Raw genomic sequence first — 14,001 nt, forward strand, 5'->3', positions numbered from 1 at the left:
TCTTTTTCCGTCTCTCTCTTTCCCTCTCCCCCTCTTCGATTCGATTGTATCATTGGTAGAGACTGCGGTTGTTGAGCCCCGTCATGCACACTCCTCTCCGAGCCTTGGTCCCCCGAGCGAGGCGATGCAACTAGGGCCAACGTAAGTTGCCCTCCATCGCGAGTCGGGCTCACGTCGCGAAAGGGATGACGAATAAGCACAACTGGCTGCAGGAGGCTAAGGCATGCCAGATTCTGTCGCAGTGCAGCCGACCGACATCACTCAGCTTTCTTTGCTTGCAGACGACGAGCGGGCCTCCTCATGCAACACCGAGTGTGGGCGTCAAGTTGACGACGCTAATTGGGATGGGGAGGTGGGGGGATCTCATGCAGCCAAGAGCGACTGACAGGCACTCATTCGATATCATCACTGATCCATCGTGCTTTTCCTCCAATGAAAACCCATAGACAGGCATTTTTGCATTGAATTATGCGGTCATTTCCTGTCCCAATTCGGGCAATGTCAGTAAGGAACGACGCCCTGTGGATCTTCGGTGACTCACGTAGATTTGGAGGGGATGAGGCTCTACTAGCTCTACTAGAGACAATGACGGTGTCGATTGGTGGACTGAGATATTCGAATGAGGTCGAGGTCGGTTCCATCTTTCCTCGGATATAGCAATGGCCTCTGACAATGAAGATGGTGACAAAGATGGTGACAAAGAAGAAAAAAGACAAAGCTCAGGAGAAAGAGAAAGAAGTCGGTGATTGTCTGCACGGGTTGCCTTTGTGAGAGACAAACAAAAGCTTCATCCATCAATCAATCCTAACTATGAGACAATACAATGGCAACAAACAAAGCCCTTTCATTGGTCTGGCCGAAGAATAAAATAAAGATCGCCTATGACGAGACACGGTTCCATATATCTTCAAGATAAGATGAAATCGCATATAAGGCGCCCTCGATGACCGCCCGGAGACTCCTCAAATCAACGACTGGAATACTACCTCTAACCTACGACAAATTTTGAACGCCGTACGCACGCAGTTTTTGCCTTCACAACATGGCCGAAGCTGAGGCACCCTCTCGCGACGCCCATGGGCGCCCGATATATGGCTTGGACGAAAAGGGACTTCCATGGATGAACGCTCTAGCCACGGTGATGTATCTCCTCGTCGATCCCGACCAGCGCATCTCACAAACCTACCCACGCCTCCATAGAGTCGTTCGCAGACGCTTCCATGACGCCATGATTGCGAGGGGCCATACGAAGATCTCCCGGTGCACACACGTTGTTGGTGCGAACGGCATCAGGACCGACGACTCCGAGAGGCAAGCGCAAGCACTAAACCTACCATCGAACGAAACCGACAGGACGCGGGATCGATGGCGGAAAGCGTGCGAGGATCTGACGGATGTGTGGGACCGGACAGGATTTTATGGAGCAGGAAGTAGGTCTTTCTCTGCCACCGCTCCGGTTCGGACAGCTAACGAGGGGTGACTGCCATGGTCGACAGCATTTGCCAGTGTATTCAGCGCGCGACATCGGCTCATGCCGTCCGATTTGTGGGCCATCAAGATGGAAAGACTGAAGACCAACGAGATGGCATGGCGACAGTGGGACTCGCCCAAGATGACCCGTCTGGCCGAAGACACCGGGGAATTTCCGTATGTGCCCCGCGAAGCGTTGCTCTTACTCCTGCTAGATCAGTGCGAACGGTTTCCGACCCTGCACTCGGTCTACTCCTGCGGTCTGTATTCGTCGACCATCATGGAGGGCTATGCCGACGATGCCCATAGCGTCGCGCATCTCACCGAGCCTCTGCCGGCCGACTACGAGCAGGCGACGGCGCGGATCCTTCCGAGCCGGACGGGGATGGTTCTCATGGACCAGAAACGGCCCGTGCTGAACGAGATCCAGTCGTGCAAGGTTGCCTCCCAGTTGCTCGAGGGGTTTGCCGCTCTCCGGGATCTGAACGTGTCGCACGGCGACCTGTCTCATAATAACTATATGATACAGGAGGATCTGGAGACGCACCTCATCGACCTCGGCCTGCTGAGCTTTGGCCTCGACGATGTGGATTTCCAAGCAGAGATCAGCGGGCATATTTTCTTCCGGGAGTATCAATTAACCCCGGAGCAGGCTATGGAGCACACGAAGCTGTTCGACGGGGTGCGTTACGACCAGATCCCTACCTTCAATTTCGACTGTAAGCTACCGCACGATGCACGCCGCTTTCACCTGTGGCATTTGGTGTGCATCTTCTACGAGGTGCTGCATGGGTATGCGGCATGGGAGAATCGAGCCTGGAACCCCAATTTGAGCCGAGAGGGAAATGAACTCCGCAAATTCTATCGCACAACTGCGGGCATCGACGAGGCACTTGCTCGGCGGGACCGCCTGATCAACGAGGATCTCCCGATCCGCGAGGACTTGTCGCAGGACTGCGCGGACATGCTGCGGATGACGTTCGAGAAGGATCCCCCGTTGAGACCCACGCTCACCGAGATGGAGGCCATGCCGTGGTTTGGTCAGTGGGCATCTCACCACGAGGGTGAATTCCACCGGCCACCGGTCGAGAATGTCACATATTCTCCTAGCGACGGCTAGGCCTGGGTGTCAGTGGCTGGCCTGCCAGAGAGGTACGTATGTCATCTGAGCGGTGTTGATTGTAGCTGGTTTTCTACACCACTGCTAGTATTAGATTTGTTTCGTTTCAAGATATGGATCCATGTTCGAGTTCGTAATCCACAATCAACTCCCATGGTTTCAGGGCTTAATAGGAGAGTAGATTCTGGTAGAAAAAAACATAAAACAAAAAAACAAGGCCAAACCAGCATCAAAATTCGTAACGCACAATAGCTTTGCAAACTTGGCTTTCCAGCAAACAAAGAATAAAGAAAAGGAGAAGAAGAAAGAGAATCATGATATAAAGACGTAAATCCTGCGACGAGAGAATCAAACAGGATCAAAAAGCGCAGACTAACTCCGATCATGGTATCACCGCCGCAGACTGTCCAGTCTGGCCTGCAGGTCGTCATCCTGGGAGCTGGCCCCGCCAGCCCCAACAGCCTCCGCCACTCGGCCCTCGCTGACTGCCGTCTTGGGCAGGTCGGTAGGGGCTTCGCTCAGCTATCCATACAATTAGTATCGTAGATCTTCTCCTCCATCCATTTGTGAGGGGGGGGGGGGGGGGGGGGGCAAAGGAAAACGCACATCTTGGCCGAGGTTCACACCGATCTCATCCAGCACTTCCTTGACGATATCTTCACCTTCCTCCTCCTCGCCCTCCATCCCCGTTGCCTCATCAATCGCATCGTCCATCATTTCCTGCCGTTGATCCATCACATCATTCTCGCGCTCGAATTCCATGGCGATCCGTTGCAGCGCGGGGAGGTTCATCTGCCGATTCATACTCCCCAGGAGCATGGTGGCACCTTTCATCGACTGCATCATCTGTTCATTGCTGCGGACGGTCTATCGACACACCACCATCAGTATCAAGACAGTAAACAGAAATGAGGAATGGACGACGCATGATGGTTGTATACCTGAATCCGTAACGAAATGGCCTGTAGCTGGGTTCGCATCTGATAAAACTTTTGGATATATCTGTCAAATCACAGATAATAGTTCGTCATTAGCCACGTCGTCCCCCACTCCCGAACTATACGTACCGTCTCGTCCGCACCAGGTCCTTGGCCTGGATCTTACACGCGCCAACCTGTCCATTCTTGGCACTCTTCTTGATATCCTGGACGAGCTTCTTCTCCTGATTCTCCAGCTTGACACGTTCCCGGTCAAGTTCCCGCTGGGTGCGATCGAGGGCTCGCTGATGCTTGCGCAGCCGTTCCGCGGGCGTCATGCGCTTCCCAAAGGCCCATTCAACGATCTACCGGGGTTAGTGACGGGCTGTCCGTAAACCAAGGGGGGGACCTTACATTCATGATGGAGAGAAGACTTGTATTGTGGGGGAAAAAGAGAGAGAGGGAGAGAGACAGAGAGAGAGAGAGAGATGCTATCAGTGACATCAAAAGGGACGGGAACCGCCGGGGGTCGATAAGTAACGGGCCGTAATTCTGGTTCTTTTGGTATTACCGGTCACAGTGGTAACCATACCATGTTTTGTGGGTCAACAGATGTGGGCTATTCCTCTTTAAGCCCAAAACGGTCGTAACTGACATACAGGGTCAGGCCATCCCCGTATCAATACCCCTCCCGAAGAAAATCGACCTTCTCTTTCCAAACTTCCAACTTTTCTTCCCCTCCTCGTTCGCCCCCCTCAAATCACTCCCAACAACAACCACCCTTCATGTACCTTCGGTGATCATGAGTCAGGAATACTTTTCGAGAAATGGTGGATCTTCCGCTGGGGAAGGTTCATCCAGACACCCGCCAGAGGAATCGCCGTCGTCGTCGTCGCCCCCGTCCGAGTACCCTTTCCATCCGACAGCTCCGCCCGCCTATATGACCGTGGGGAATGGATCGACGTCGCAGAGTGCCACCGCCTTGATGTCCTCGCTGAATGAGGATTCGGGGTACGGAGGGAGCAGTGTCATGGATGGAGATGAGACCAGCGGGTGGAGATCCGATCTGATGGTCGATCGACCGACCCCGGTGCATACGCCGACACATCCCGGCGAGTGGAATCCGGCTGGTACGTTTGAAGGGGATAGGAGGGAGCTTGGTTGGAGAGACAGATGGAGACTGACTGCCATGTGCGATAATGTAGCCGAACACGAGCGCCAGGTCGTCGCCAGCCATGTCCATCAACTCCTCTAGTGCGTCGACGGAATCCTTCCATCCTTCCTCCCCATCGCCGCGCCAGACTAACCCGTGATTGTAGCAATTCGAATCGCACGAAGCTGGGACGCTCCATCTCGCGCACCATCGAGACCCTCAAGGAACTCCAGGAGATGAACCGGCAGTGGCCTGCCCACTATCCCGCCGTGCAAAGCACTCCCGCCTCCCCGTCGCTACGGCCCACCATGCGCTATCGCCAGTCCGACCTCGGGGAGTTACAGGCGCAGAGGGAACAGGATATGCCCCGTCCCGGTCAGATCAAACGTGCCGCCACCATGGCCGCGGGCGAGGATGTGCCCGAGTCCAGTGCCACCGCGGAGCGTCGACCGGCGCCGGAACCGCGATTGATGGGCCCGCAGATCGCCCAGGAGTTTTCTATCTTGAAGCTGGACTTGAAGCTAGGCGCGCTGTCGCAGGCGGAGCTGGTGCATTCGCTGGAGAAGAGCTCGATCGCGTCGCTGCTGGATGGGAAAGTCAGTCAGAGTATCAAGCATCTGCTCTCGCTGCGGGATCGCATCGAGGACACGTCGAGTAAGGTCCTGATCACGGGAGATCTGAACGCCGGGAAGTCGACTTTCTGCAATGCCCTGCTCCGTCGCAAGGTGCTCCCCGAGGACCAGCAGCCCTGCACCAGCATCTTCTGCGAGGTGTTGGATGCGCGCGAAAACAGCGGCGTCGAGGAAGTGCACGCCGTGCACAAGGACCAACACTACAGCCGCAATGACGAGAGCACGTACGACGTCTATCCGCTGAGTGAGTTGGAGAATATCGTGATCGAAAACACCAAGTACATGCAGTGCAAGGTGTACGTCAAGGATGTGCGGACGATCGACGAGTCGCTACTCAACAATGGCGTGGTGGATATCGCGTTGATCGATGCTCCCGGGCTGAACTCGGACTCGCTAAAGACCACCGCGGTGTTTGCTCGACAGGAGGAGATCGATGTCGTCGTGTTCGTCGTCTCGGCGGCCAACCACTTCACCCTGTCCGCCAAGGAGTTCATCCACAATGCCGCCCACGAGAAGGCCTACATGTTCATCGTTGTCAACGGCTTCGACCAGATCCGCGACAAGCAACGCTGCGAGCGCATGATTCTGGACCAGGTCGGCAAGCTCAGCCCCCGGACATACAAGGAATCCGCCGAGCTGGTCCACTTCGTCTCCAGCAATGCCATCCCTGTGGCGCCTCCGGGTTCGATAGAGAGTGTCGGCGCCGGTGGTGGTGGTGGTGGTGGTGGTGACGGCGGTGGCTCCGATCCCCATGGAGATGATGACGACGATGGCAAGCCCGACGACAAAGGAAAAGACAAGGGCAAAGGCAAGGAAAAGGAAAAGATCCAGGACTTCGAGGAACTCGAAAGCTCACTGCGGCGGTTCGTTTTGGAAAAGCGCTCGCGGTCCAAGCTGGCCCCCGCCAGGACCTACCTTCTCAACCTGCTGGCGGACTTGAATTCGTTGGCCGCGGTCAACCGTGACGTGGCCCAGAGTGAATTGGACCGTGTCACTCAGGAACTCTCCGAACTCGAACCCGCTTACGAGGACGGCAAGAAGAGGAGGGTGGAGATCGGTGAGCAAGTCGAGAAGTGTATCGACAATTCTACCGACGACGTTTACAACCACACGCGGTCCACTCTTGCCCGTACCATCGCCCATGTCTCCGAGGCCGACCTGGGTGTTGAATACCCCGGCCTGTTTTCGGCGTTCCAGTACGCCGAAGATCTGAAGGCCGCCATGCTGGACCGGATCTCTGCCAAGGTCTCGGACTGCGAGGATTATGCCCGCGAGAAGACCACCCAGGGGGTAGGATTCATTCAAAGCATCGGACTATTGCATGTCGGAGAGGACAAGTTCCCACCCCTCAACTTCCGCTCCGAGATGATGTTCCGCCGAGGTCGCCGTCACACGATGGCCCGCCAGGTAGATACGGAAGTTGAGCTCTTGGATTTCTTTGATCTGTCCAGTCTCTGGGAGCAACAGGAAAAGATGGCCGGAACGGGTGTGGCCATGACGGCGGTGACGGTCCTAGGAGGCAGGCTCTTCGGTGGCATCAGCTGGATCGACAGCCTGTTTAGCGCCGTCAAGGTTCTCGGTCCGAAAAACGTGCGACGCCTCTTCCTGCCCGGTGTGGTCGCTGCCGGTAAGTTTCCCTGTTCAAAGCATTCTGTTACGATGTAGACTAATCATGTTTCCAGCCGTTCTCACTACCGCTTACGTGCTTTCTTCCATTCCCACCACACTGCCCCCTCGTCTGTCACGCAAGCTCGCCGTGGCTCTCTCCGATACGGACTACGTGCACACCAACGCCACGCGGATTTCGGCGGAGGTTCGCCGCATCCTCCGTCTTCCCGCCGGCAACCTCCAGGCCAGCCTGGCGCAGGACGTCGAGGACCTCGGGAGACGCAAGCAAGAAGTCGGCAAGACGAAGCACGAGAGCGACGCCGCGCGCAAGTACTTTGCCAATCTCTTCCGCGACAGCGGCGAGAACCGCCGCTCCGTCGAGGACATCGACCTTGACGCGCCGCTTCCCGGCGGTATGGCGGCGCACGCTGCCTAAACCGACGAGTGTGCGCTGGCTTTGTAAAATTAATAACGCATGTACGATTGATTCTACCTAGAATGGGGTTCCGACGTCGACTTTGGTTTGTGCTTTGTACCTTTGAAATATTCCCCGGGCACAGCTGTTTCCTCTACTACTTTCCTTTGTGTTTTTGTCTTTCCTTTTCGCCCAACAATACCCTTCCCAATTTATGTGAATGTATACCTAGGGAGTTGTCTTTGCTCAGCTACCAGGTATATCCCTGGTGACCCCGATAGCAATGTGAACGCCCCCTTTCCTTTCGAAATTGGTTTCCACAATTGGCTTTGTATCACTGTACATGACATGAGTATAGGATACTCCGGTATCTATTTAGCTTGATCAAATTGCATACCGCATTGAATGAAACTGGACTATTCCAATCATCTAAATCGTCTTAGACTATTAACTGATCAATTATCAAGAAGAGCATTAGAATAACGCTTGGCTCTAACAGCCTTATCAGCGTCTTTGGCTTTGGCGTCGGAGTCTTTTCCAAGATATAGCTACAGGTACTACTCATTTCATCGTCCCTAAAGATTGGAAATGCTGAGGTCGCCGGAAGTCTATAGAATCAAACTGAGATGCGATGAAAAAATAGTTATAGTAAATGAGACGACGCCGTCCGCCATGCAATGTTCTCAATGGACACCATCAAATAGCAATCAAAGACCAATGGATGAACCATCCACCGCCTACTTCTCTTCCCTTTCCAGCAAGCAGGCTTGTCATCAGACAGCAAATAGAGATCTAAGCTACCAACAATAAAGACTGACAAGACAAGAAAAGAGAATTCGGAACCAGCAAACTGCCATCAAAACTCATCATCAACCACCCTGTTAGCCGCACGCGTCCTCCTTCCAGCTCCCCACCCGCTGTTCTCCAGCTCCTGGAGCCTGTCCACATCCGGCGCAGTCCTCTTCTCGACCGCCTTGCCGGCGCAGCGGAGGAATTTCTCGCGCATGGCGACAGCATCTGGATCTTCGTAGTCCAGCTGGGTCATGGGCGGAGGAGACTGGCTTTGCGGCGGCGCGTGAAGCTCGTGATCACCGACAGAGTCGGCGAAGTTGAACTGACCGCTGTTGATGAGCGATGGGAGCTTGCTTTCGGTGGCGACGCTGTCGACGGCGCTGCCGTAGCCGTCTTCGTTGAGAGTATCGATGGAGCTCGCGCGGGATCGGTGGTCGGCCGTTTTTGCTGCTGCCGTGCTGCGCACGGAGGAGTGCGAGGGTGCGCGGCCGAGAAGCGGCCGGCGACGGCGTTTGCGGAGGGCGTCGTCGGCGGATTCGGTAGGGTCGGTGGTTGTGGACGAGCGGGAGTTGGCTTCGCGGGCTTGTTTCAGGATCCCGTTCATGGCGATTTCGAGCGCGGACTGTTGGTCTTTCTGGTGGGAGGAGGACGCGCTGGTGTTGGTTGACTGGGCTGAGGCGGGGCGCTTGGCTGGCGATGCGGACATGGGACGGTCTGTCGCGCTCTTGACCTTGGAGGGAGATGTTGTGATACGCTGTATCTCTGCTGGTCGTTTGGGGGATGGTGTGGGTTTGTGCTGCTCTGTGGGCGAGTGGGCGCCTCCCTTGGCTTTGCTGCGTCCCTGGGACAGGTCGGCATGGATAGTTGTGGACGCTGTGGATTTCGCGAGCGGGATACCGGTGGATCCGTTCTGGCTGGTAGGTTCTGGGTACGCTGTGCGCGAGCCAGCTCGCACTTCAAGGTCCCTGGTGTTTTGAGTGGGCGGCCTTGACGGTCCTTTGATGGCATACGACTCGAACGGCCGTTTCTGCTCGCTGCGGATGGAATCCCAGAGCCAATTCGCAGAAACAGCCGCCACGCCCCATTCGCTCGTGTGTCGCAGTTTATCAGGGTTGACGGGACCCGCGTCATTGCAGATCAGCACGGAGGCGTTTGATGTCAGGTATTCGTGGTAAGTGCCGCCTGGAACTTGGGTCAGAGTGTGTTCACCCGGTCTTGCATGGCGATGGACTCACCGGCCAGGGTGGCGAGCTTAGATAGGTGGAGGAGATCGATTTTAGAGAACCCCGTAGAGCAAATCTTCATCCCATGGAAACCTGTACGTGTTAGTGCATGGCTCGATCATGTGGGCGGGGGACATACCTGGGATCGGAGATCGAAGAAGAGGTGTGTTGGCAACGTGGGATTCCGGCAATACTAGGGCCTTTGCGTCCAAACAACGCTCTAGCCACATGTCGGTCACCACCTCGCACTCAAAAGCGAGGTCATCCGTCGAAGGCACCTTGGTTCGCGGCGTCGTGTAAGGCACGATGATGTAGAGGTCATGGCCTCGTTTGGGGATCTCTGGCCGCGAGAATTCGCTCAGGGATACTACCAATTGGGCCCCATTGAAGGAGAGGTGGTGGCGTAGTACATTTCCCTGACATCCGTTAGTCTACACGCAAATTAAAAGGTCAGGTGAGGGACCAACCTGCTTGGAAGAAAACCCGTGAATGTAAAAATAACAGCCATGGAGGAAGCCCTCGTTCCCGGCGACTGGCCCTGAAGACTGTCGTCCCGGCTTCGACTGCCGAGAGTCCTGCGGTTCTGCAGGACCGCTCTCGCTAGCAAATGACCTGGCCTCCTGAACAATGGAGGCAGTTCGTGGGAGCGTACGCGTGCTGTCGCTTCTGTGTTGGCTCCCTCGGGACCGCCTCAAATCGCTGCTTTCGAACCCCGCGCCGACAATATCGCCCCAGATTCCTTCGTTCTGCCCCACCAGCTTCGCACTTGCGGTTCGGCGCAATTTGCGCGGTCGAGGGTTCGACGAGGGATTGCGGTCCGGGGCTGTTTCTCGGGCCAAGGGCACCGCGCGATTCCAGGCACCTGCGCCCTGCTGTTCCGGTGGCAGAAGGGGGTGGTACAGTGCCTCATCCAAAACCATGCCACGCTCCAGGCTGTCTGTGAACCACTGTCGAGTGACAATGGTGACGTTCCACTGGGTCGCAAATTTGTACTTCTGTGTTTGCGTGTCCCGCGCCACGAGATGAGTGATGTCTTTGGTGAGGTCCGAGCTATATTCGGCGCCATTGCGAACCGACATGCTCCGGAGGTAGTCTCGGAACGCCCCTTGTAAACGGTCAGCCCTCATCGCGCGTGGGGGGCTGGGGGGAAGAGTATCCTGCAATGCGACTCACCATCCTCGAACCCCGTAGCGCAGATCGATAAGCCCGTAAAGGTCGGCAAGCGCCACTGCTCTTCCAGTGCTCGGATATCCGTATCACCGCCCTGCATCCATGACTGACGTACCGCCTCGACCCATTTCGGGTTGAGGACCGTCACGTCGGGCCTCTCGCGTGCAACATACTTGTACTTGGGTGTTTTGATTTCGCCGATTAAGAGATGGGTGACGTCGGCGGTGAGGTCGAATCTGTGGCTAGCTCCCATCTGACTCGCAATCGCAATCAGCTCGCTCTGTCAACATTGACGACGTCAGTATACGGTACGGATTGGCTCCAGGATCGATGGTGTCACTCACGCGGTGCTCGGGCACAATGGAGGTGAAGCATAAGACCACTCCCGCCAGAGGAAGTTCCTTGTCTGCGTGGAATATCAGCAATCTTGCGAGCCAACCAGCCCATCGTAGATTCCAGCCACTTACTGGAGGCACCGTTCCCTGCCATTCTTCATGATTGGCAGGAGGGACAAAGCACGACTCTGGTGAGGATGTTGAGCGGAGTTTTGGCGTCGAGACTGCAGATAACGGAGTGCACGATACGGGTCACGTGATGCGTCGATTCTGCGCGTCGCATCGACTTCTTCCATGTGCGATAGGATACGATCCCATCGTATAGATTTATCTACAGCGATTCAATTATAGCCATACATCAATACACGACTCGGGGTTGGCACCATCCCCGTACAGTGTCTTTGTACCGTATACACGGTGGGATCAGGTCCCGCGATATCAAGATCCCGCATGGACAGCTAGACGTCCCTCATTCCCCTTCCACACCTTCTCTTGTCGACCCCCATAGATGTTCAATATCTATCTTCCATGCAAACTCCAGTCTCAGACAGTCAGAATCAGAAATTCCAGGAACAGGAAATTCAGGACTCGAGGAAATCCTTATCGGTATCGGCCCTTATCGGTCCGTCACGTGCGATAGGCGACGCGTCGCGCATCTTTCGGAGTCGCGAAATTCTCCCGAAATCCAATTCGATCCGATGGAAGATTGACGATCAACTCTCGATTGACTGTTCCAATTGCGATCGATCTATTCGACTCACGACTTTCGTCATTGGGCCCATGCATTCATCTCGCCCAGACTGAAATATAGGACCGTATATCACTCCGGCAACAACGCACGTCGCATGGGGTGCCACCACCCCCGTTATCCCTCTACGTGACCCCTCGAGTCCGTCGACAATCATGTTCAAGAAGGCGGTTCAGGAGCATTCGGGGTCGTCGGTCAAGCCACTGCAACCGACGCTCCCGCAAAACGGTGGGAAGCCCCGGTTCAACTCCCCACCACAGTCCATCGGGGTCAAACGGAAGATTGAGATGACCGATGCCGGTCAATCCGCCCTGGGGTCGCTCCACAGCGCTGTATATTTTGATGAAAACGACTTTGACGACGACGACGATTTGAACTTTGAGGAACCGGATACGTTCATGCCCCCGGCGAAGATTGTGAGACCGAATGTGCAAGGACAGGCGTCGGCGGGACAGGCCGACTCGCAGAGGGCGCCGTCGGCGCAGATGAAGCCACCGTCGCAGCCGGCTTCGATCTTTATCAGTAGTGACTCGGCCGAGGTAAAATACCCGGAACTACCGCCAATCCCCGATGACAACCCCGCGCCGCCGAGCAGCGCACAGTTACCGTGGTCTTCCTCTCCCCTGTCGCACTTTCAGAAACCCAACAACCCGCGGACGGTGCCCTGGATCAAGAATGAGGTGTCGACCCCGATAGAACCACCGAAGAAGCAGGTGGAAACGCCGGTGCGCCAGCCCAAGCCCACGGCGCTGTGGGACAAATCCGCGAGTGCCATCAAAGAAGAGCAGAGAGAGCTCCGCCGCCAGAACAAGAGTCTGAAGATGGACACCAAGAAGCCCCAACCGCGCCTCAAGCTCGCCTCGGTCTTCCTCAGTGATGAGCAACGACACGTCCTGGAGGCGGTCGTCCAGCAAGGGAAAAGCATCTTCTTCACCGGTTCGGCAGGAACGGGTAAATCGGTGCTGATGCGCGAGATCATCAAGCAGCTGCAGGACAAATACAGGAGAGAGCCGGACCGGGTGGCGGTCACCGCGTCGACGGGTCTGGCGGCTTGTAACATCGGAGGAGTGACGCTCCACAGCTTTGCGGGGATCGGCTTAGGCAAGGAGCAGGTCCCGGAGCTCGTGAAAAAGGTGGGCTGAACCCTGTTGGCCGGCACGCACAGGCGCATAATAACCATGTCGCAGATCAGGAAGAATCAGAAGGCCTCGAATCGCTGGAAGCGCACCAAGATTCTCGTCATCGATGAAGTGTCGATGGTCGACGGTGATCTGTTTGATAAACTGGAGGAGATTGCGCGCCAGATCCGGAAGAACTACCGGCCTTTCGGGGGAATCCAACTCGTAGTGACCGGGGACTTTTTCCAACTGCCCCCAGTCCCTGAACCCGGCAAGCGGGAAACCGTCTTCGCGTTCGCGGCGGCGACTTGGAACACTTGCATACAACACACCGTCCTGTTGACGCATGTGTTCCGTCAGAAGGATCCTCAATTCGCAGAGATGCTGAACGAGATGCGATTGGGCAAGCTGAGCCCGCGCACGATCGGCATCTTCAAGCAACTGTCCCGACCTCTAGACTTTGATGATTCCTTAGAAGCCACGGAGCTGTACGTATCTATCTCTTTTTCCCCATTTTGTTTCTCTTTCTGGTTGCTTTATCTTTCAATAGTAGCCAATCTAGATGCTAATCCGCCACGCAGCTTTCCGACCCGGAACGAAGTCGAACAGGCCAACGGGGCCCGAATGCATCGATTGTCCGGCGAAATGATGACGTTCAACGCGGTGGATTCGGGGACGATCCAGGATGTTTCCCATCGGGACAGGCTCCTCTCGAACTGCATGGCACCACACTCAATCCACCTCAAAAAGGGCGCTCAGGTCATGTTGATCAAGAACATGGAGGACACCCTCGTCAACGGTTCCATCGGTCGCGTCGTGGCGTTCATGGATGAGGCGACATTTGACGTGTACCGAGAACACGAGAATGACTTTGCCGACCCCGAGATGGACGAAGAAAAGGCCAAAGCGATCCAGATGCGAAAGAGCGTCAAAGCCATGGCCCACAAGGATGGGAGCGCCGTCGTGAGCCGGAAATGGCCCCTCGTGTGTTTCATGCAACCGGATGGCGGGGAGCGACATCTCCTCTGTCAACCGGAAGCCTGGAAGATCGAGCTACCCAACGGGGAAGTGCAGGCCCAACGCCAGCAGGTCCCGTTGATTCTCGCCTGGGCCCTGTCCATTCACAAGGCGCAGGGCCAAACCCTGCCCCGCGTGAAGGTCGATCTCGGCCGTGTTTTCGAACGGGGACAGGCCTACGTTGCGCTCAGTCGCGCGACTACTAAAGAGGGTCTGCAGGTCACCCGATTCGACGCGCGCAAGGTCATGGTCCATCCGCGGGTGACCGAGTTCTATTCCAAAC

General features: G+C 55.9%; 4 protein-coding genes across 4 annotated transcripts; 2 read left to right on the plus strand and 2 right to left on the minus strand.

Moving 5' to 3' along the window:
• Positions 1-722: 722 nt before the first annotated feature.
• Positions 723-2,611, plus strand: BDW47DRAFT_30890 (Protein kinase domain-containing protein). Its single transcript, XM_024818720.1, has 2 exons — positions 723-1,430; positions 1,497-2,611. The coding sequence occupies exons 1-2, from the start codon at positions 1,043-1,045 to the stop codon at positions 2,588-2,590; spliced, it is 1,482 nt and encodes a 493-aa protein (XP_024672033.1). The 5' UTR covers positions 723-1,042; the 3' UTR covers positions 2,591-2,611.
• Positions 2,612-2,785: 174 nt separating this feature from the next.
• BDW47DRAFT_30862 (ESCRT-III subunit protein DID4) lies at positions 2,786-3,988 on the minus strand. The gene is made up of 5 exons (XM_024818719.1): positions 3,922-3,988; positions 3,658-3,872; positions 3,532-3,592; positions 3,197-3,457; positions 2,786-3,112 (listed from the first exon to the last, which is right to left on the minus strand). The coding sequence occupies exons 1-5, from the start codon at positions 3,925-3,927 to the stop codon at positions 2,981-2,983; spliced, it is 675 nt and encodes a 224-aa protein (XP_024672034.1). The 5' UTR covers positions 3,928-3,988; the 3' UTR covers positions 2,786-2,980.
• A 278-nt stretch (positions 3,989-4,266) lies between these two features.
• Positions 4,267-7,727, plus strand: BDW47DRAFT_105671 (mitofusin). The gene is made up of 4 exons (XM_024812618.1): positions 4,267-4,637; positions 4,713-4,761; positions 4,827-6,919; positions 6,975-7,727. The coding sequence occupies exons 1-4, from the start codon at positions 4,310-4,312 to the stop codon at positions 7,334-7,336; spliced, it is 2,832 nt and encodes a 943-aa protein (XP_024672035.1). The 5' UTR covers positions 4,267-4,309; the 3' UTR covers positions 7,337-7,727.
• Positions 7,728-7,899: 172 nt separating this feature from the next.
• BDW47DRAFT_105674 (BRCT domain protein) lies at positions 7,900-11,013 on the minus strand. The gene is made up of 7 exons (XM_024812619.1): positions 10,968-11,013; positions 10,845-10,906; positions 10,504-10,780; positions 9,798-10,435; positions 9,470-9,746; positions 9,343-9,423; positions 7,900-9,289 (listed from the first exon to the last, which is right to left on the minus strand). Exons 1-7 carry the CDS (start codon positions 10,987-10,989, stop codon positions 8,172-8,174), a joined length of 2,475 nt encoding a protein of 824 aa, XP_024672036.1. The 5' UTR covers positions 10,990-11,013; the 3' UTR covers positions 7,900-8,171.
• Positions 11,014-14,001: the final 2,988 nt, after the last annotated feature.

The sequence above is a fragment of the Aspergillus candidus genome, assembly GCF_002847045.1.
Source record: "Aspergillus candidus strain CBS 102.13 unplaced genomic scaffold BDW47scaffold_22, whole genome shotgun sequence".
In the NCBI taxonomy this organism is placed as follows: Eukaryota; Fungi; Ascomycota; class Eurotiomycetes; order Eurotiales; family Aspergillaceae; genus Aspergillus; species Aspergillus candidus.